This window comes from Anomaloglossus baeobatrachus, chromosome 3 (assembly GCF_048569485.1).
Source record: "Anomaloglossus baeobatrachus isolate aAnoBae1 chromosome 3, aAnoBae1.hap1, whole genome shotgun sequence".
Classification (NCBI taxonomy): domain Eukaryota; kingdom Metazoa; phylum Chordata; class Amphibia; order Anura; family Aromobatidae; genus Anomaloglossus; species Anomaloglossus baeobatrachus.
Window position 1 is genome coordinate 327,091,300 of NC_134355.1, and position 21,692 is coordinate 327,112,991.

Here is a 21,692-nt window from a genome sequence, read left to right on the forward strand (position 1 = left end):
ACAATGCCGAAGGTGTCCGTGAAAGGGTTATTCCAAAAAAAAGGTTCTCTTTGTCCAGCTGCAGTCCAATAAATGGAGGCGCTCATGTTGGACCACCTCTGTAATCACTGTCTATGGGACGGCACTCAGCTATTTCCTGCAGTACCATTAGGGAGCTGTGGAGCCCTGTCCTCAGGATTGTCCCCATGGTTGAATTCCCAGCAATCAGCAAGTTATCCTGATTGGATTTATAGAGGATAATTGCATTTTTGGGGAAAAATCCTTTCATTCTCTGTGCTAGCATTGTTATGAGGCCGCTAAATTATCTGTAAAGGGTTAAACTAATGGTCATATCATACAGCCAGCAAACCAAAGCTGCGGGGCTGGACCCCAATACTGACTGACATTCTGCATTGCTGCCAGTTTTTTCCACTGGTTGTAAAGAGGATTTTGGTGCAGGGATATGTTACTGGAGTGGGGATATTATTTCACTATGTCTGATGCACTTCATGGTCACAGCTCAAATGTGACTAGCATTTTTTGATGGGCATGGCATATATATACGAGGGGCTTCTGATAAGTCTTTGGCTTTCTGATCTTTTTTTTTGTTTCTATGGTAACAAATTTTACATCACAGGAAAGCCTTATGTGTCTAATATATGTTTTCAAAATTTTGTGTTTGTTGCTTATGGCAACAGTGTACTACGCACGCGGGAAAACAAAATGGCGGAGTCTAATGCGATATTCACAGCAACTGAGAGCAGAGGAGTGATGAAATTCTTGTTTTTGCAAGGAAAGTCCACGAAGGATATTCATGGTAATATATGGCAGACATTGGGGGATCAATGCCCTTCATATTCTACAGTTAAGAACTGGGTTGCCAAATTGAAAACGGGTCACTTCAGCACCAATGTCCTGGACGACTGAAAGTGGTTGTTGTTCCGGAGATCATCGATGCTGTGCACAACCTCATACAGGAGAATCGACGAATTTCAGCTAAAGCAGTAGCAGACATCATGGGGATTTTCCGTGAACGTGTGTGTCGTTATCCATAAACATTGGGACATGAGGAAGCTATCTGCAAAGTGGGTCCCCAAATGTTTGACAACAGATCAGAGAAGTATGCGTGTGAAAACTTCCCGGTCAATTTGTCAGCATTTCCGAACTGATAAGAACTTCCTGTATCGACTGGTCACTATGGATGAGTCCTGGATTTATTTGTATGACCCTGAAAACAAGGAGCAGTTAAAAGACTGGAAGCACAGTGGTTCTCCTCGTCCAGAGAAGTTCAGGATGCAAACATTAGTCACTAAGTTGATGGCGTCTGTGTTCTGGGATAAGGAGGGTGTGCTGCTAGTGGACTACCTTCAAAAGGGTTCCACCATCAATGCAAGGTATTACATTGAACTTTTGGGCCAATTGAAGGCAGCTCTGAAGGCCAAAAGGCACGGCAAGCTGTCCAAAGGAAACTTGTTTCTGTAAAACAACGCCTCCGCTCACACTGCACAAGCGACCACTGCAAAACTGGCAGAGCTGGGCTTCCAGCTGGTTTACCACCCACATTATTCACCAGATCTAGCTCCCTCCGACTATCATCTGTTTCCAAACGTGAAGAAACACCTCAAGGGTAACACATTTCACACCATTTCTGATGCCATGGCTGCTACGGATGCCTGGTTTGAGGCACAACCGAAATCCTTCTTTTTGCTAGGCTAACAGAACTTGGAATACTGATGTAAAAAGTGTGTTGACATCAGTGGAGAGTATGTGGAATAAATGCAAAGTTTCATCATCCTATCTCGTTTCTTTCTGGGTAAAGCCAAAAACTTATCAGCAGCCCCTTGTAAAAGACCCCTTGCTTAGTTCAGTGTCCAGGCAAAACTGGGCCGATTCAATAAAGCCATCTAAATCCATAATTCTGCAGCGATTTGCCCATGACGCACAACCGACGGGGGCGAGTACGCTCGATAGCGATATCGCTGCGTGTAAAGTGCCCTTTAGTCATAGACATAGAAAAGCTCACAAAAACCCATTTAAAATAAAAAAAACACATACCCACCCAATAAAGCAATAATTACTAATTGTCCACACAGTTAAACCCTTCACAATATATTGTATAGAAAATGTCTAGGGCATATTCATTCAAATTTTAGGAAATTTTCAAAACTCCACAATTTACCATGACATATATTTAATAAAAGGCATATAATATATGAAACATATATACATGAGGCACAGAATTCTCTGTAGATGGCTCATATATATATATATATATATATATATATATTATATAGAGAAGGAGATGAGGAGAGAAAAAACAAATCTCTCTTTAATAGAAATACATAAGATCTGTTCTATAGTTTAAACCCTCCGGCTATCGAGCATTTAAAGCTAAATGTCGGTCTCTCTCTTTCTGTCGGTGTTGGTCTCTCTCTCTATCTCTCTCTCTCTCCTTCATACTTACCGATCACTGGCGCGAAAGTAAGTGGAGTGAAAGTAAATAAACACATACACCCAAAAAATCCTTTATTTGGAATAAAAGACAAAAAAAAATTCTTTCACCACTTTATTAACCCACCAAACACCCATTTAGGTCCGACGTAATCCACACGAGGTCCCGCGACGCTTTCAGCTCTGCTACATCGGAAGCTGACAGCGAGCGGCCATAGAGCACGACCGCTCCCTGTGAGCTCCACGCAGCAACTGAAGTGAGCCGCGCGATCAGCGGTGCCCTCATTCAGTTGATTTGCGGTCACAGGTGAGTCCTTCACCTGTGACCACAAATCAGGCCTCGAGATGACAGTGAACTCAAGTGAAGCTCTGACGTCACAGCTGCGGACCCCGCACTACTGCCTGTGTCCTGGCACTGACCTTAGAGGTTCACCCGAGTTCATGACAGCACACAGAGACAGAGCAGCGCGATGACAATGAACTCAGGTGAAGCTCTGACGTCACAGCTGCGGGCCCCGCACTACTGCCTGTGTCCTGGCACTGACTTTAGAGGTTCACCCAAGTTCATTCTCATGGCATGGCTCTGTCTCTGTCTGCTGTTTGCGGGCAGTCATGCTATCTATTCTTTCTATCTATCCCTCTATCTATCTATGTATTCTACCTATCTATCAAATACTATCCTATCATATTCTATTTCTCCTTTAAAAACGCACTGTCCAAAACGCAGGAAAAACACATTGAAAACGTGTGCATTTTTACCGCGTTTTTTTTTGTCAAATGCAGTGTTTAAATTTGTCAAAGTCTGCAAGAGGGTGCATTTTTTTTTTTTGACAAATCCAGAACGCAGCGTGCGGACATACCCATCCTTTATAAGATGGAGTAGAATTTTGGATTCCCAACCGCAACTCTATTATTTCTCTACAACCTCTGCATAGGTCACTTAGCATATTGCTCTATTTGATCATGTACAAAAAGTAAAAAAAAAACAACAACTTTAATTAGAAAATAAAAACAGATTAGGAAAATGGAGATACACATTTAAAGTGCCTTGCGAAAGTATTCGGCCTCCTTGATTTTTTCAACCTTTTCCCACATTTCAGGCTTCAAACATAAAGATAAAACTTTAAATTTTATGGTGAAGAATCAACAACAAGTGGAAATAATTGTGAATTTGAACGTTATTTATTGCTTACTTTAAAGTTTTTTTAAAAAAATAAATAAAGTGGGGGTGCAATATTATTCGTCCCCTTTACTTTCAGTGCAGCAAACTCACTCTAGAAGTTCATTGAGGATCTCTGAATGATCCAATGTTGTCCTAAATGACTGATGATGATAAATATAAGCCACCTGTGTGTGATGAAGTCTCCGTATAAATGCACCTGCTCTGTGATAGTCTCACCATTCTGTTTAAAGCGCAGATAGCATCATGAAGACCAAGGAACACAACAAGCAGGTCAGTGATACTGTTGTGGAGAAGTTTAAAGCCGGATTTGGTTGCAAAAATATTTCCAAAACTTTAAACATCTCAAGGAGCACTGTGCCAGCAATCATATTGAAATGGAAGGTGTATCATACCACTGCAAATCTAGCAAGACCTGGCCGTCCCTCAAAACTGTAATCTCAAACAAGGAGAAGCCTGATCAGAGATGCAGCCAAGAGGCCCATGATCACTCTGGATGAACTGCAGAGATCTATAGCTGAGGTGGGAGAGTCTGTCCATAGGACAACAATCGGTTATACACTGCACAAATCTGACCTTTATGGAAGAGTGGCAAGAAGAAAGCCATTTCTCAAAGATATCCATAAAAAGTGTTGTTTAAATTTGCAACAAGCCACCTGGTAGACACACCAAACATGTGGAAGAAGGTGCTCAGGTCAGATGAAACCAAAATCAAACTTTTTGGGCACAATGCCAAACGATATGTTTGGCGTAAAAGCAACACAGCTCTCCACCCTGAACACACCATCCCCACTGTCAAACATGGTGGTGGCAGCATCCTGATTTGGGCCTGCTTTTCTTCAGCAGGGACAGGGAAGATGGTTAAAATTGATGGGAAGATGGATGGAGCCAAATACAGAACCATTCTCGAAGAAAACCTGTTGGAGTCTGCAAAAGACCTGAACAAGCATTGTTGACCTTAGGGAGATCAACATATCCACTGCGGAGACACCATCACGTGTTTCTCAACGCAGAGATTCTAGAGCATTGCCCCCTGGGAAGTATGCAAATAAGAAAGCCGCGGAGACACCATCACGTGTTTCTCAACGCTGGCAGGAAACTAGCCAGGTCTTTCACCGGGAAGGAACAACCACGGGAAGGGCAGTCTCCAGTCAAGGAGACCACCTATACCAAACATGGTATCCATCCACAGACAGCCATTTCGGGGTATTTGCCCCTCATCAGTGTGGAGTAGGAATCTGGCTAGTGGGGGCAATGCCTAGTATAAGACTACTTAAGCAAGCATTGTTGACCTTAGGGAGATCAACATATCCACTGCGGAGACACCATCACGTGTTTCTCAACGCAGTGATTCTAGAGCATTGCCCCCTGGGAAGTATGTAAATAAGAATTTATTTATTTATTTATTTATTTGCATACTTCCCAGGGGGCAATGCTCTAGAATCACTGCGTTGAGAAACACGTGATGGTGTCTCCGCAGTGGATATGTTGATCTCCCTAAGGTCAACAATGCTTGCTTAAGTAGTCTTATACTAGGCATTGCCCCCACTAGCCAGATTCCTACTCCACACTGATGAGGGGCAAATACCCCGAAACGGCTGTCTGTGGATGGATACCATGTTTGGTATAGGTGGTCTCCTTGACTGGAGACTGCCCTTCCCGTGGTTGTTCCTTCCCGGTGAAAGACCTGGCTAGTTTCCTGCCAGCGTTGAGAAACACGTGATGGTGTCTCCGCGGCTTTCTTATTTGCATACTTCCCAGGGGGCAATGCTCTAGAATCACTGCGTTGAGAAACACGTGATGGTGTCTCCGCAGTGGATATGTTGATCTCCCTAAGGTCAACAATGCTTGCTTAAGTAGTCTTATACTAGGCATTGCCCCCACTAGCCAGATTCCTACTCCACACTGATGAGGGGCAAATACCCCGAAACGGCTGTCTGTGGATGGATACCATGTTTGGTATAGGTGGTCTCCTTGACTGGAGACTGCCCTTCCCGTGGTTGTTCCTTCCCGGTGAAAGACCTGGCTAGTTTCCTGCCAGCGTTGAGAAACACGTGATGGTGTCTCCGCGGCTTTCTTCTTTGCAAAAGACCTGAGACTGGGACAGAGATTTGTCTTCCAACAAGACAATAATCCCAAACATAAAGAAAAATCTACAATGGAATGGTTCACAAATAAACGTATCCAGGTGTTAGAATGGCCAAGTCAAAGTCCAGACTTGAATCCTATCGAGAATCTGTGGAAAGATTTTAAAACTGCTGTTCACAAACGCTCTCCATCCAACCTCACTCAGCTCCAGCTGTTTGCAAAGGAAGAATGGGCCAGAATTTAAGTCTCTCGATGTGCAAAACTGAAAGACACATACCTCAAGCGACTTGCAGCTGTAATCGCAGCAAGAGGTGGCGCTACAAAGTATTAACTTAAAGGGGCCGAATAATATTGCACGTGTGAAAATCTGTCAAATTAATACTGAAGGTGTTAGCCGCTGAAAATGTGTTTTCCTCCACAAGTTCCTCACTGATAAACTAGATGTACTTGTTCTTCAGGAAACGCATGTTGAAAATGATCAACTCCTAGTTCGTGGCTCCATCTATGGCTTTGATCTAATTGGTGCTACATATGACTCATTACAGTGTAGCCACATATGTGAAAGGTAACATTGAAAACGCAATGCTTGTATCTACATCTGTTGAAAATGACATTCATGAAGTTGTGAGCAAAGTTGGCGATATCACAATTGTTAATATTTACAAACCTCCTGCAGTACAATGGCCCACCGAAGTCATTCATGTTCACCCACACCCTACTGTATACATAGGAGAATTTAATAGCCACCACGAGCTCTCGCAATATGCTAGCAACGATGACAATGGCGAGCATCTGGTAAACTGGTCTGAAGCGCATAACAAATTCCTCGTTTTTGACGCAAACAGCTTTCCAACTTTCCAGTCAGCAGCCTGGCAGAGAGGATATAATCCTGACTTATGTTTTGTCTTATGTAATAGAAACAATCAACCTCTATCTACATCTTGATGTGTTACATTTCCTTTGTAGCCAACATCGCCCTGTCATCATCACTATTGGAGTATCTATTCCTCTTGTAACTTCGTATCTGTGTCCTCGATGGAATCTTGCCAATGCCAATTGGAAGAAGTTTGCAGATCACCTTGATAAGTGTATCGGCTGTATACCTCCAATCAGTAGCAGTTATTACAGCTGCAAAGAAATCAATACCACGTGGCTTTCGCAAAGAATATATCCCAGGATGGTCTGATGAATGTGAACAACTGTACAGATAATTCCTTGAGAGTGAAAAATGGTGAAATCGGTGAGGAATTGAACAAACTGAATGCAGCACGTTGTATTAAATGGATGGAAACAGTTGAGAATTTGGACTTTAAAAGGTCCAGTAGAAAAGCATGGTCTCTTTTAAGAAAACTACAAGGAAATCGTAAAGTAAAACAGAAAACTAATGCTATAACTCCAAGTCAAATCGCAACACACATTGGGAACATCTCAAGAAGCCCAAAAGTCCGAGCTCACACCATAGAAGTTAAAAACAAGTTTAAGCTACTAAAATCATCAGTGGCACCAACTGAACTGAACTGAACTTCTTTTATAACCTGTGACATTGAAATTGCCCTTATTGAAACCAAAATTAACACAGCTCCCGCCTCTGGTGGAATCCATCCTGAATTTCTCAAAAACTGTGGACCTTATGTGAAAAAATGGCTGGCAAAGTTCTTCTTAGATATTATGGAAAATGATCAAGTCCCTAGTAAATTAAAGCATGCCAAAATAATTGCATTGTTAAAATTTGAGAATCCTGAAGATAATCCATCAAGCTATAGACCCATTGCCTTGTTGAGTTGCTTATATAAGCTCTTAAAATGCTTTATTTACAAGATCAGTTGAAAGATTTTCGACTCAATACCAATAGAGCAAATCAGTAATCAAAGCAAAAGGTGACTACTTTAAAGAACTTAGAATATAAGACATATTTTCAGTTGTTTCACACTTTTTTGTTAAGTATTTCATTCCACATGTGTTAATAGTTTTGATGCCTTCAATGTGAATCTACAATTTTCAGAGTCATGAAAATAAAGAAAACTGTATGAATGAGAAGGCATGTCCCAACTTTTGGTCTGTACTGTGTGTGTATATTTATATATATATACAGTGCCTACAAGTAGTATTCAACCCCCTGCAGATTTAGCAGGTTTACACATTCGGAATTAACTTGGCATTGTGACATTTGGACTGTAGATCAGCCTGGAAGTGTGAAATGCACTGCAGCAAAAAAGAATGTTATTTCTTCTTCTTTTTTTTTTTTTTAAATTGTGAAAAGTTTATTCAGAGGGTCATTTATTATTCAACCCCTCAAACCACCAGAATTCTGTTTGGTTCCCCTAAAGTATTAAGAAGTATTTCAGGCACAAAGAACAATGAGCTTCACATGTTTGGATTAATTATCTCTTTTTCCAGCATTTTCTGACTAATTAAGACCCTCCCCAAACTTGTGAACAGCCCTCATACTTGGTCAACTTGGGAAAGACAAAGGAGCATTCCAAGGCCATCAGAGACAAGATCGTGGAGGGTCACAAGGCTGGCAAGGGGTACAAAACCCTTTCCAAGGAGTTGGGCCTACCTGTCTCCACTGTTGGGAGCATCATCCGGAAGTGGAAGGCTTATGGAACTACTGTTAGCCTTCCACGGCCTGGACAGCCTTTGAAAGTTTCCACCCGTGCCGAGGCCAGGCTTGTCCGAAGAGTCAAGGCTAACCCAAGGACAACAAGGAAGGAGCTCCGGGAAGATCTCATGGCAGTGGGGACATTGTTTTCAGTCAATACCATAAGTAACGTACTCCACCGCAATGGTCTCCGTTCCAGACGAGCCCATAAGGTACCTTTACTTTCAAAGCGTCATGTCAAGGCTCGTCTACAGTTTGCTCATGATCACTTGGAGGACTCTGAGACAGACTGGTTCAAGGTTCTCTGGTCTGATGAGACCAAGATCGAGATCTTTGGTGCCAACCACACACGTGACGTTTGGAGACTGGATGGCACTGCATACGACCCCAAGAATACCATCCCTACAGTCAAGCATGGTGGTGGCAGCATCATGCTGTGGGGCTGTTTCTCAGCCAAGGGGCCTGGCCATCTGGTCTGCATCCATGGGAAGATGGATAGCACGGCCTACCTGGAGATTTTGTGCAAGAACCTCCGCTCCTCCATCAAGGATCTTAAGAAGGGTCGTCATTTCATCTTCCAACAAGACAACGACCCAAAGCACACAGCCAAGAAAACCAAGGCCTGGTTCAAGAGGGAAAAAATCAAGGTGTTGCAGAGGCCTAGTCAGTCTCCTGACCTTAACCCAATTGAAAACTTGTGGAAGGAGCTCAAGATTAAAGTCTACATGAGACACCCAAAGAACCTAGATAACTTGGAGAAGATCTGCATGGAGGAGTGGGCCAAGATAACGCCAGAGACCTGTGCCGGCCTGATCAGGTCTTATAAAAGACGATTATTAGCTGTAATTGCAAACAAGGGTTATTCCACAAAATATTAAACCTAGGGGTTGAATAATAATTGACCCACACTTTTATGTTGAGAATGTATTAAAATTTAACTGAGCAACATAACTTGTTGGTTTGTAAGATTTATGCATCTGTTAATAAATCCTGCTCTTGTTTGAAGTTTGCAGGCTCTAACTTATTTGCATCTTATCAAACCTGCTAAATCTGCAGGGGGTTGAATACTACTTGTAGGCACTGATATAGATATATATATATATATATATATATATATATATATATATATATATATATATATATATATATATATATAATATAGTATATAAAAAAATCACCCTAGTCATGATATTGTTTTTTTAAGGGTTCCAAAACTAGCATCCTCCTCTCATTGCCTCATCTCACTAATCTAACTTTTCCCTGTCCCCGCTTTCTGAATGTTTCTCAGAATCTGGTTCATCCAATTAATTTTGTCTCCACATCATCCATTCAGCCAATTGTACTTCATAACTGTAATGAGACAAAAACTGGCTGATGACGGCTATGTAGCTTATTTGAAAACCACTATTTTATTATTCTGATGCCTGGACCATACATGACCAGTGTGTTCTAGATACTGTATCCCCCCTATTTCCTTATAGAGTGTAAGCTTGTGAGTAGGGCCCTCACTCCTCCTGTAACTGTTGAACAATGTTACTTTGTAATGTCTCTATTGTCTGTGCATGTGCCCACTCAATTGGAAAGTGCTGTGGAATATGTTGGTGCTATATAAATAAAATTATTTTTTATTACTGTATTATTATTATTATTATTATTATTATTATTATTAAAATGCTTTGTTAACTTTTTAGGAGTTTACAATGGCGCAAGAAGAGAACACCCATATACCTCCACTCGCAGACACATTTGAAGAAAATGAAACCGAGAGAGCATTTCTTTCTTCCAAACCCACCTGTTTTCTTATAGTTGGAAAGCCAGTAAGACCTCTTTATATAGTTTTTGATTAGTCATATAATAACTAGTATCTACTTTAACTAAACTTTTACCAGTAAATTCTATTACCGGTACTTAATGGACATGTGTTCTTTTCATTTCAGTTTCCCATTTTTAATCATTTGTGGTACTTATGGTACAGGATGGGCCCATAGATTTCTATGGGTGCTGTATTACAGATCCATACAATATAGATCAGCAATATGCTCTTATGTCATAATCCTGATATCTGCCATTACCTGAAGCCATGCAGTACTTACTGTAGTTTGGAAAGTTTAAGTATCATATGCTGTCTTCCTGTTTCCCCATGAAGGGAAGATATGGAAGGAATAAGGTGGTCTGGACTTACAAGGTCAAGAATATAATTTTGGACAATATCGAATTACTTTCTTGTTGGTCAGTGAACAAGACCACTACTTACCACATTACTCCATTTAAAGGGAATCTGTCACCAGGTTTTTGCTACGCCATCTGAGAGCAGCATAATATGCAGACAGAGACCCTGATTACAGTGATGTGTCACTTACTGAGCTATTTGCTGTCATTTTGATAAAATCAATGTTTTCTCTGCTGCAGATCTAGCAGTTATACAGAGCTCATGAATATGCTGGACTACCTAGCAGCATGCCAAGTAGTCCTCTGATGATCAGAGATCCACTTGCACCTGCTTACCACTTAGATTGCAATGTCAGATACTGACAGCGCGATTTAAATGGCCGCAGTGGGAATCGCGCTGTTTTCCGCCACTATCTGCTGTCCCGTGACACGATCAGGGGCCGCCAATGGGTTGCCATGGTAGTGCGGGGTCAGCTGATGACCCCTGACACTAGCATGACGTATTTCCTGTGAGAGCCATTCACACAGGAACGCTGCATTTCTGATGATCAAAGCGATGCTGCTCTGATCAGCAGAAATAAACAGGTGACCAGACTGTGCAGTGATAAAGTCCCCTAGGGGGACTAGTAAAATAAATCAAAAATGTAAAAAAAAAAAAAGTTTGAAGATATAAAAAAAACCCCTTAAAGTTAAAATCACCCCCATTTGCCCAATTGAAAATAAAACAATATAAAAATACAAAATAAACACATATTTGGTATCGCCGTGTTCAGAAATGCCCAATCAAAATATACAATCAATCAATCTGATCGGTACATGCTTTGGTGAGAACTAAAATGTCAAATGCCAAAATTCTGTTTTTTGGTTACTGCTAATTTTTTTTAAAATGCAATAACAGGCGATCAAAAAGTAGCATCTGCACAAAAATTTTATAATTAAAAATGACAGTTCAATACTCAAAAAATAAGCTATCACACCGTCCCAGAACCCAATAAATGAGAACACTACCGGTCTAGGAAAATGGCGACAAAAGCGTTATTTTTGGGGGAATAAACTTATCATTTTTTTTAACCCCTCAGATAAAAGTATACATGTTTGGTATCTATGACCTGAGGCATCATATGGACACCTTAGTTTTACCATGTAGTGAACACAATGAATAACAGACCCCCAAAACAATCGTGCAGTTGCACTTTTTTTGCAATTTTACCGCACTTGGAATTTTATTCCCGTTACGGTACATCATTTGGTAAATCTAATGGTTTTATTCACAAGTACAACTCATCCCGCAAGAAATAAACCCTCATATGGCAATATTGATGGAAAAATAAAAAGTTTGGCTTTTGGAAGAAGGGGAGGAAAAAAAATGAAAATGAAAAATGGAAAATATCCCCGTGGGTGAAGACGTTAAACAGTGATTTAATCAAAACTACACTAAGCAACCCAGTAAGTGACACACCACTGGAATCAGGATCTCTGCCCCTATGTTAGGCCTCTGCCACACTCACGTGAAATTCACGCATGTGCCGCGAGACACGTGTTTTCCCTGCGTGTTGCGTGTAGGTAAGCATATGTCTCCGGTACGTGCGGGCCACGTGTGTTCTCCGTGTGCTATCCGCGATAACACACGGAGAACCGGTAATCTGCATACTCACGTGGTCCTTCCTGCTGTCCAGGGTACTAATCTTCGGTCTCCAGCCCTGCCGACTCCCCGCTGCTGACGGCCACAGTGAAGTGAATATTCAATGAGCATAATGAGCGGCGGTCAGCAGCAAGTGACAGCAGCGGCAGAGACAGGAGGGCTGGAGAAGGTGAGTAAAGATTTGTTATTTTTTTCTCTGACACATGAGTTTTCTCCGGCGCATGTCACACGGGACCGCATCCACCCTACATCCGTGTGGTACGGGTGCGGGCCGTGTGACACCCGTGCTGCCGGCGAAAAATGGACATGTCAGCGTGTTGGAAAACGCACACACGTACAAACGGACATGGACACAAACGTTCCGTGTGGTTTTACATGTGTGTGCCTGCTACCATAGGGTAGCATTGGTGTACGTGTCTCCGTGCCGCCGGTACGTGCAAAAACGTACTAAAAACGTACCGGAGGCACGGATGTGTGTCGGAGGCCTTATGCTGTTCTTAGATTAGGTGGCAAAAACCTTGTGACAGATTCCCTTTAAGATTCTCTCCAGCAAGAGGTATGGGAACGTGTGTTTATATCTAGGCCTGAAAACCCAGGAGTTACTACTGTACCATTGTGGAAAACGAATAAGGGCAGATAGGAGGACCATGTTAACAAGTGGCCAAAAACTACTCCCATAAATTCATAAAATACCAACCAAAGAGAGAACAGGGGAAAATGTAATGAAGGCCCTGGTCAAAGAAATAATAAATACAAATGAAACCTGTTTGCAAAAATATAAAATATTTTTATTACAAAAATTTATATAGCAAGAGGAAAGAGTAAATAATCTATCAAAATTAAATATAAAAGCGCAAAGACCAAGTAAACAAAAAAATTTAAGAAACGTGCCCCCCGAGGGAGATAACAAAACATGCGCGTTGGGGCACGGTTACACCACCTAGTTCACCCATCATGGGTAAGTTTGATCAGCCCTTTAGATATCTCCAATCTAATTAGGCCAATTTTTGTCATTAAATGCTCTGCTTTGGACAGTTTACTATTGATTTACTGAGCACTGTTTTTTGGGACCTTCAGTGCCATCTAGTGGTCCTGGATAGTATTGGAGGTCTCACTACATTTACTGGAAATCTCTTGATTTATATCAATAATTGGTAATACGATGTATTATCTGGGTTGCATCTTTTCCCATTGGGTTCACTGAATGGTGTCTTTCTTAGGATTCCTTGTTCTGATGATCAAGTGGTCCTGTGTGCAGACCACCTAGATAAAAGGATTAAAACGTGATAAGAAATAAAACAGTGCTTCCACTGAATCATATGTGATAGTGCTAGACCAGGAGATACTGAGTAGAGAGTGTTCAGATAGTTTATTCTCCCCATGGAATGTAACTGCACGAAAACGTCTACACAATATGAGTACTACTCACTCAGAATGCACAAAGTTCAAGACTGCAGATGAATCCAGCAGGTGGTCCGCTCGGCTCACGGTGATGTTAAGGCTATGTGCCCATGGGGACAGTGTCCTGCGGATATATCCGCAGGACATTCCGCAGGTGCTCCCAGGAAACAGCACCACAACTTTTGTCTGTTTCTATGCTGCGGAATGTCCTCCGGATATGGTGCGGGCATTCTGCATTGAGGATACAGTACCATGGCTTCGGCACTGCATCCTCAATGCAGAACAAGTGCTGCAGTGATCGGGGGAGTTCATACTTACCTCCATCATGCAGCACCTCGCTTTCCGGCAGCCGGGTCACTCTCTCAGCGTCTGCAGGAGAAGGTGGGCGGGCCTGAACTAGCTCCGGCTGTCACATGACCGGAGCTCGTGCAGGCTCCGCCCACCTCTTCCATCCTGTACCTGGATTCACCGCGCTTCTGTACACCGGACGGAGAAAGTGACTCCGGTGAGGCAGGTAAGTATATGGGACCCTGCGGAGAAATCCGCAACAATAATTGACATGCTGCAGATTTTTCCGCACGATTTCCGCTGCGGAAAAATCCACAGCGTGGGCACAGCATTTCCCAAATGCCATAGAAATGGCTGGGGAGTAGCTGTGCTGCAGATTTCTGGAAAATCCGCGGCTTTTCCGCAAGAAATCCGCGGCAAAATCCGCGCATTTTCCGCAGCGTGGACACATAGCCTAAGAGTTCCCTGGTGTTTTTTGGAACCTGTGTGAGCCCACAGTGCTCACCATCTAACCCTGTGACGTCACACGCTGCTTTACATGCAACTTCCTTACAGCCGGGACACCACCGGCTGGGGCGCTCCGGTATGTATCGTGTACTTTTTTGCCATCCTCCCTGCACACATTCCTGCGGGTACAGTTAACCCTTCAACTCAGCTGCACCAGGGAACTCTCAGCATAACTGTGGGCCGAGCGGACCACCTGCTGGAATCATCTGCAGTCTTGAACTTTGTGCATTCTGAGTGAGTAGTACTCATATTGTGTAGCCCTGTCAGTTTTTGTGCAGTTACGTTCCAGGGGGAGAATAAAGCAGTGTTTTTAACACTATTTGAACACTCTCTACTCAGTATCTCCTGGTCTAGCACACTATCACATATGATTCAGTGGAAGCTTGATCATCAGCAGCTCCATTGTTTTCTGTAGCATCGGTGTTTATCTTATGATTTCTAATATACTAATTGACTAGACAGAGTCTGTCTGTCTGTCTTATTTAGGCTAGTTTCACATCAACGTTTTTTGTCTGTAGCTAAAATACCACAAAGCGCATTTGACCGAATCCTGTGTATTCAAAGTGCACTGCATGCAACTGCAAGTCACCGGATGTTATTTTACCGGATCCTTCTACTTCTACTTTTTATGGCTGCTCCGATAGATGCAGGGGGACACAGAACAAGTAATCGGCCGACACTGGAGTCTGTGTGGTCAGGAGCACTTATCAGTGAGCAATAAAATGCTCGGGTGCTCGATGGGTGAAGCCCATGTCAATTTTTTTTTTTTTTTAAAATTCATGAAAAAATTTAAAAAAAAACCCCAAACACATAACCCTAATCCTAGGGTTAGGGGCAAAAAAAAAAATGCATGGGCTCCTGATGCATTTTCTATTGCTAAGGGTAACCCAAGCAGCTACTGGCTGCCAACCCCTACTGATTGGTGTTATCTTCATTGGCAATGGAAAATCCAGGGAAGCCCTTTTTTTTTTTTTTTTTTTTTCAAGTTTTGTGCCCAAAAACTAAAAAAAAATGACATGGGCTTCGCCATATTTTTGTATGCTAGCCAGGTACAGCAGGCAGGTACGGGCTGCCCCCAACCTCCAGCTGCCTATTTGTACCCGTCTGGGAACCAAAAATATAGGGAAGCCCTTTTTTTAATTATTTCATATATTTCATGAAACAAATATAAAACAACGTGGGCTTCGCCCAATTTTTGTGTCCAGCCAGGTACAACTAGGCAGCTGGGGATTGTAATCCGCAACTCAGGGTGGCCCCAGCTTTCTGGGCCCCCCGCTGCAAATTGCAGTCCGCAGCCGCCCCAGAAAATGGCGCTTCCATACAAGCGCCATCTTCTGGCACTGTATCTCTTCCAGCCGCCCAGGTGTCGGGTGGCACCAGCTTTGTTTTACCAGCTGGTATAAAACCCGAGATTCTTAATGTCAGGCCAAGTTTGACCTGGCCATTAAGAATCTCCAATAAAGGGTTAAAAAAAAAGACATCACACAGAGAAAAAATACTTTAATATAAATAAATACACAGACACTTTATTAGAAATAAATACACAGACACACTTAGGGACTCCATCTTTATTACTCCCTCTCACCCCTCCACGATCCTGGTCTTTTGTCATATTTCTTCTGTCTTCTTCAACCGATGCAGCTCTAGTATATCAGAAAGCACGGGGGAGGAACTTCTTTCTGAACATGCTCAGAACAGACAACAGGATCCTGCCTATCAGAATGTGGTGACATCCGGTAGAGCAAGATCCGGTGATCATTGAACAGCATTGAAGGTACAGCCGCAATATCACGCATCCAGTGATATGCGGTATTTTGTCCGAGGTCAAAAACGCTACAAGTAGCGTTTTTGAAAAAAGATAAACTACCGCAAAACACCGGATCCAGTGTATGCCGCACGCAACCGCAAGTGACCACATCTTGCCGTGATTCCATTGCAAATGCATTGAAATGACAACGAATTGGAAAGGATCTGGTTTTGCCGCAAAAAATCCATTCTTGCCGCAGTTAAAAAAAAAACAAAACGCTGCTGTGAAACCAGCCTTAGCCAGACAAGTTCGGCCTCACATTCTGTTATCTATCCCAGGTGAGTACTCCTCACAAGTTTTGTCATCTTAAAATCATCCTAAATTTGCTGCCCAAGCTGTGAAGAAACGCATGTGCGAGATCTTTGACTGTACAAAGATGAAGTTGTTGTGTAAAGAAAACGAGTTAGCTTTACAATGCCATGCAATTGATCGACAACATGCCATAGAGCAAAAGGAGCAGAACAGATTGGTATAGAAGTTTATGGGGAAAAAACTGGGCTTAGCAGTCCTAATCAGTAATTGACATTTCTTGTATCACTGATTTGGATCACACCCTTGACCACTAAGGGGTACTTTGCACACTACGATATCGCAGGTGCGATGTCGGTGGGGTCAAATCGAAAGTGACGCACGTCCGGCGTCGCTGTCGATATCGTAGTGTGCAAATCCTTTATGATACGATTAACGAGCGCAAAAGCGTCGTTATCGTATCATCGGTGTAGGGTCCGGCATTTTCATAATGCCGCTGCAGTGACGGTATGATGTTGTTCCTTGTTCCCCTGTGGCAGCACACATCGCTGTGTGAGAAGCCGCAGGAGCGAGGAACATCAGCTTACCTGCGTCACCGCGGCTCACGCCGGCTATGTGGAAGGAAGAGATGGGCGGGATGTTACGTCCCGCTCATCTCCGCCCCTCCGCTTCTATTGGCCGCCTGCCGTGTGACGTCGCTGTGACACCGCACGACCTGCCCCCTTAGTAAGGAGGCAGTTCGCCGGCCAGAGCGACGTCGCAGGGCAGGTGAGTGCATGTGAAGCTGCCGTAGCAGCAATGTTCGCTACGGCAGCGATCACAAGATATCGCAGCTGCGACGGGGGCGGGGACTATCGCACTCGGCATCGCAAGCATCGGCTTGCGATGTCGTAGTGTACAAAGTACCCCTAAGTCTAAAATGGGCAGGGATTTAGAAAAATAAAGCTAAAATGAATAATTTCCTATGAACCTGTATATCAACATCCTTCCTGCTTTGTAACAACATGACTTCAGTTTCAATGTGACATTTTCCCTTCTGGTTTATTACATGTACAGCACTGTCAAAACTTTTAGACAGGTGTGGAAAAAACCCCTGCAAAATAAAAATATTGAAAAAAATGGAAATCGTTATTTTATTAAGCAAATTGAATTAATAGAAGCAGAATATAGATGAATTCAATATTTGGTATGACCACCCTTTGTCTTAGGCCCCCTTCACACATCCGTGAAAAACACGCACGTGTGTTACGGGCCGTTTTTCGGGTCCGTGTCCCGTTTTTGTGTCCGTTTTTATGGTCCGTGTGGCACCTGTGTGAATTGCGTATGCTAGCCGTGTTTGTGTGTAGAACGTCCGTGTGTGCGTGTGGAATTAACGTGTATGTGTACGTGGAATGTCCGTGTGGAATGTCCGTGTGTGTAATGCACAATGTCGTTTATAAATGTCGGCTGACAGCAGACAGAGTTGCGCATTGAGAATGAACTCGGGTGAACTTCACCCGACTTTATCCTCATACCGCGGCTCTGTCTGTGTCGAGTACTGATTAGCGGTCACCTGTGAAGGATTCACCAGTGACCGCTAATCCCCCGAGTGACTGAAGTTTCCCCCCCTCTCTCATACTCACCGTTCCTCGATCCCCGGCGCGGCGCTCACACTGCTGCGGCGGCTTTTACTATTTTGAAAAAGCCGGCCGCTCATTAAACAATCTGTGCAGGTGACAGGAGCGGCTGTGTCTGCTGCAGCTCCGGTCACCTCCATGCAGCAGAGCTGGATGCGACGCTGGACCATCCTGGATGACGCCGGACATGGAGGGCTTTTTCGGGCTGATTAAAGTGGTGAACCAGGGTATATGTGTGTTTTTTATTTCTAATAAATGATTTTTTCTGGTGTGTGTGTTTATTTACTGTAATTTACAGATTAATCATGGAGGGTATCTCGGTGAGACGCCTGACATGATTAATCTAGGATTTAGTGGCAGCTATGGGCTGCCATTAACTCCTTATTACCCCGATTTGCCAAAGCACCAGGGCAAATCGGGAAGAGCCGGGTACAGCCCCAGAACTGTCGCATATAATGTATGCGGCAATTCTGGACGGCTGCTGACTGATATTGTTAGGGTGGGGGGCTCCCCATAACGTGGAGCTGCCCATCCTGAGAATACCAGCCTTCAGCCGTATGGCTTTATCTGGCTGGCATTAAAATTGGGGGGGACCGCACGCCGTTTTTTTTTAATTATTTATTTATTTTACTGCACAGTATAGACACGCCCACCGGCTGCTGTGATTGGGTGCAGTGAGGCACCTGTCACTCAGTGTGGGGGCGTGTCTCACTGTAACCAATCATAGGCGCCGGTGGGCGAGGAAAGCAGGGAATAGGAGATTGTTTAATGAGCAGCCGGCTTTTTCAAAATAGTAAAAGCCGCCGCAGCAGTGTGACTGCCGTGCAGTGCCGCGCCGGTGATCGGGGAACGGTAAGTATGAGAGAGGGGGGGAAACTGACCGACAGACTGTGAGAGAGGGACAGACAGACAGAGAGACCGACAGAGAGACCAACCGACGGACTCAGGGAGATTGACCGACATACACAGAAATAGAAAGAATAGCCGACATCACTAGAAATAAAAACACCAAACGGACACGGACTATAGGTAGATGCATACGTGTTTACTAACGTGTGTGCACATACCCATAGACTTTCATTGTGTCCACGTGTGCGTGCTCCTTGCAGATAACGGACATGCATCCGTGCAAAACGCAAACACATACGGATCACGGACACGCACACACGGACATAATGAAATAACGCACGTGTGACCACAATCATAGATTAACATTGGTGCACGTTTGGCTGTGTCTCCGGTATATACGGAAACGGACCAAACACGCACGTGTATCACAGACGTGTGAAGGGGGCCTTAAAGATAATAGCAAAGCATCAATTCTTCTGGGTACATTGCTGATGGCCGGTATGTACCACAGAAGTGGTGGAAGCCTGAATGTCCGTTGTGCTACTTGTAGTGCCAATTGTTTGTATTAGGCCATGTGCGCACCTTGCGTTCAGTAACTTGCAGAAATGAACGCATCCTCTGGCAAAATTTGTCATTGTCAATTGTTTTTGCCATTTGCGTTTTGAACTGCAAAGCAGAGTTTTTGCCCAAAGTTCTGCCACAAAAAGGCTGCAGTTTGAACTGCATAGTGCGCACAAGAAACCCAAATTCCCATAGACTAAGCTTGAAAAGCAGAACACATCCATTTTGGCATTAAACGCTGCAGTTGAAAAAGCAGGTAAAAAGCAAAGTGCGTTCTTACCCTTATAGTTCATTTGGTCTGGCCATCTACATGCCCCACCCATGAGGGTGTTTGACATGTGTCAGTTGTCGCGGGCGGAGGAGGGGACGCTGCGCTCTCCCACTGTTCGGGTCCGGCTGCCGCTGCGGCCTGCTGCTGCTCGGTGGCTCGAGCGATGGGCCGGATCCCGGGGACTCGAGCGGCGCTCCTCGCCCGTGAGTGAAAGGGGGTTGTTTTTTTTTGGGATAGTTTATTGTCCGTGACGCCACCCACAGTGGTGGTGATGATGTGGACACCACCGCTGCTCTGTCTGGGGATCCCGGGAGTGATGGTATGGAGCAGCTAGATGTTGGTTTGCCCCTCCGTGGGTAGGGGTTTTGGTAGTCCCGGGGCCCGATGATGGGGAGGTCAGGATGGTGGACAGGCGGGTTATGGGGCCTGTGGAGGTGCGGGGACGCAGGGGTAGCTCTGTGCCGCACGGCACGGAGGTACTCACTCAGCCCAAGGAAGACGACACAGTTCACGGTAAACAAACGGCTGGTTGGACGGGTCCCTCGGACGGCTACGGTGCTGATGTTCCCTGCAGTTAGCGGTGACGGTCACTTCCCTGCACCTAAGTTCTTTGGTAGCGATGGATTCCCACCAGTAACCCGCTCCCCAGCTTGGATATAAGCCGGGGGAGCCCCTCTCTTGCCCGCAGGCGCTGGCCCTGGGAAACTGGTGCCTTGGTGGTGGAGGTGTCTCCCCTTCACGGTCGGACTGTTGCCTTCAATCGGGACTTGGTTGTTGGGAGACCCAGTGGTCCCCTTCACTGACGGATTTGGCAAATTATGGCGACTCCTAGCCTTGCCGGGATCCGAAAGGCCCCTGCCACTGGTGCTGGCTTCTCTTTGTATACCGCTCCGGTACCGCCGGGCCACCACCCATCCACGGTCCTTTCGGCAACCTCCGATCAGCCTCTCCTGCAGACGGTCACCGCCGTCTGCCAACCTTGCTGTCTCAGTCCGGGGCACACACCCGGACCAACTTCAGGCTTTCTCAACTGACACTTTTTCTTCCACCGTAACTCCTCTCTCTTGCTCCTCTACCACTTCACTCCTACCCTCAAACTCCTCTCTACTCAACTGCCTGGTTTTCCCGCCTCCAGGGCTGTGAACTCCTCGGTGGGTGGAGCCATCCCCCTGGCCCACCCCCTGGTGTGGACATCAGCCCCTGGAGGAGGGCAACAAGGATTTGTGTTTTGACCTTGGTGTTCCTGCAGGGAATGTGGGGTGTGTGGTGGTGTTGTGACCTGTGACCCCTGGCTTGCCCAGGGCGTCACACTATCAGGCCACTTGGTTTTTTAATGGAGTCTGTTGTTTGGCACATGGCAGACTGTGTGGAGTCTGAAGAGGCTGTGTGTATGAGGCCTCTGACAGACTGCAGTCAGCAGGGATTGTGCAGGGATGTTGAAGGAGCCCCTGGGAGAGATCATGTGTGAGGAAGCTTATGGGCTTCCATGAAGAAACCTCATGAAGAGGTGTGTGGACTCACATTAGTGAATGTGTGGAGAGACAGCGAATCTCTGAATGTTATGAGCCTCTGGATGGAACACTGATGAGGGAAGTCAGCATCTGCTGAGAGGTTGGCAGGAGTCAGACTGAGAGAGACTACCAGGAGGCAGAGAGAGTGTGTGTGTGTGTGTGTGTGTGTGTGTCTGTGTCTGTGTTTGTCGTGTGTGTGTGTGTGTGTGTGTGAAAAGCAGCCTGTCTGGAGAGGCTGCTCCGGTGCATGGAGGTATTGAGGCCTCTCTGGATACCACTCACGGATGTGGATCCAAACTTGTGCTGGCGAACCGCTGAATTAACGGACTGTAAAACCATGAGTGTGACGGCCGGTAAATTGTGTGTCCCTTTTATAAAGAAAGAGAGTTTTGTTGGTTATGTACCCAGGGTGCGGTTTATGTCTTGTTTAATAAACTGCTGGACTTTATTTGAACTGTGTGTTCTCCTATGCTACCTCGCATCGCAGCAAAAGCAAATAAAAAACCCCATGTTGCAGTGTG

General features: G+C 44.6%; 1 protein-coding gene across 4 annotated transcripts in view; it reads left to right on the plus strand.

Annotated features, from left to right (window-relative positions):
* Positions 1-21,692, plus strand: part of AK9 (adenylate kinase 9) — a 212,329-nt gene that overhangs the window by 1,894 nt on the left and 188,743 nt on the right. For all 4 annotated transcript variants that reach the window (XM_075340057.1, XM_075340058.1, XM_075340059.1 and 1 more), the window contains exon 2: positions 9,992-10,117. In XM_075340057.1, coding sequence (XP_075196172.1) covers positions 10,001-10,117 — 117 coding nt within the window. In that variant the 5' untranslated portion in view covers positions 9,992-10,000. The remainder of the gene's footprint in view (positions 1-9,991; positions 10,118-21,692) is intronic.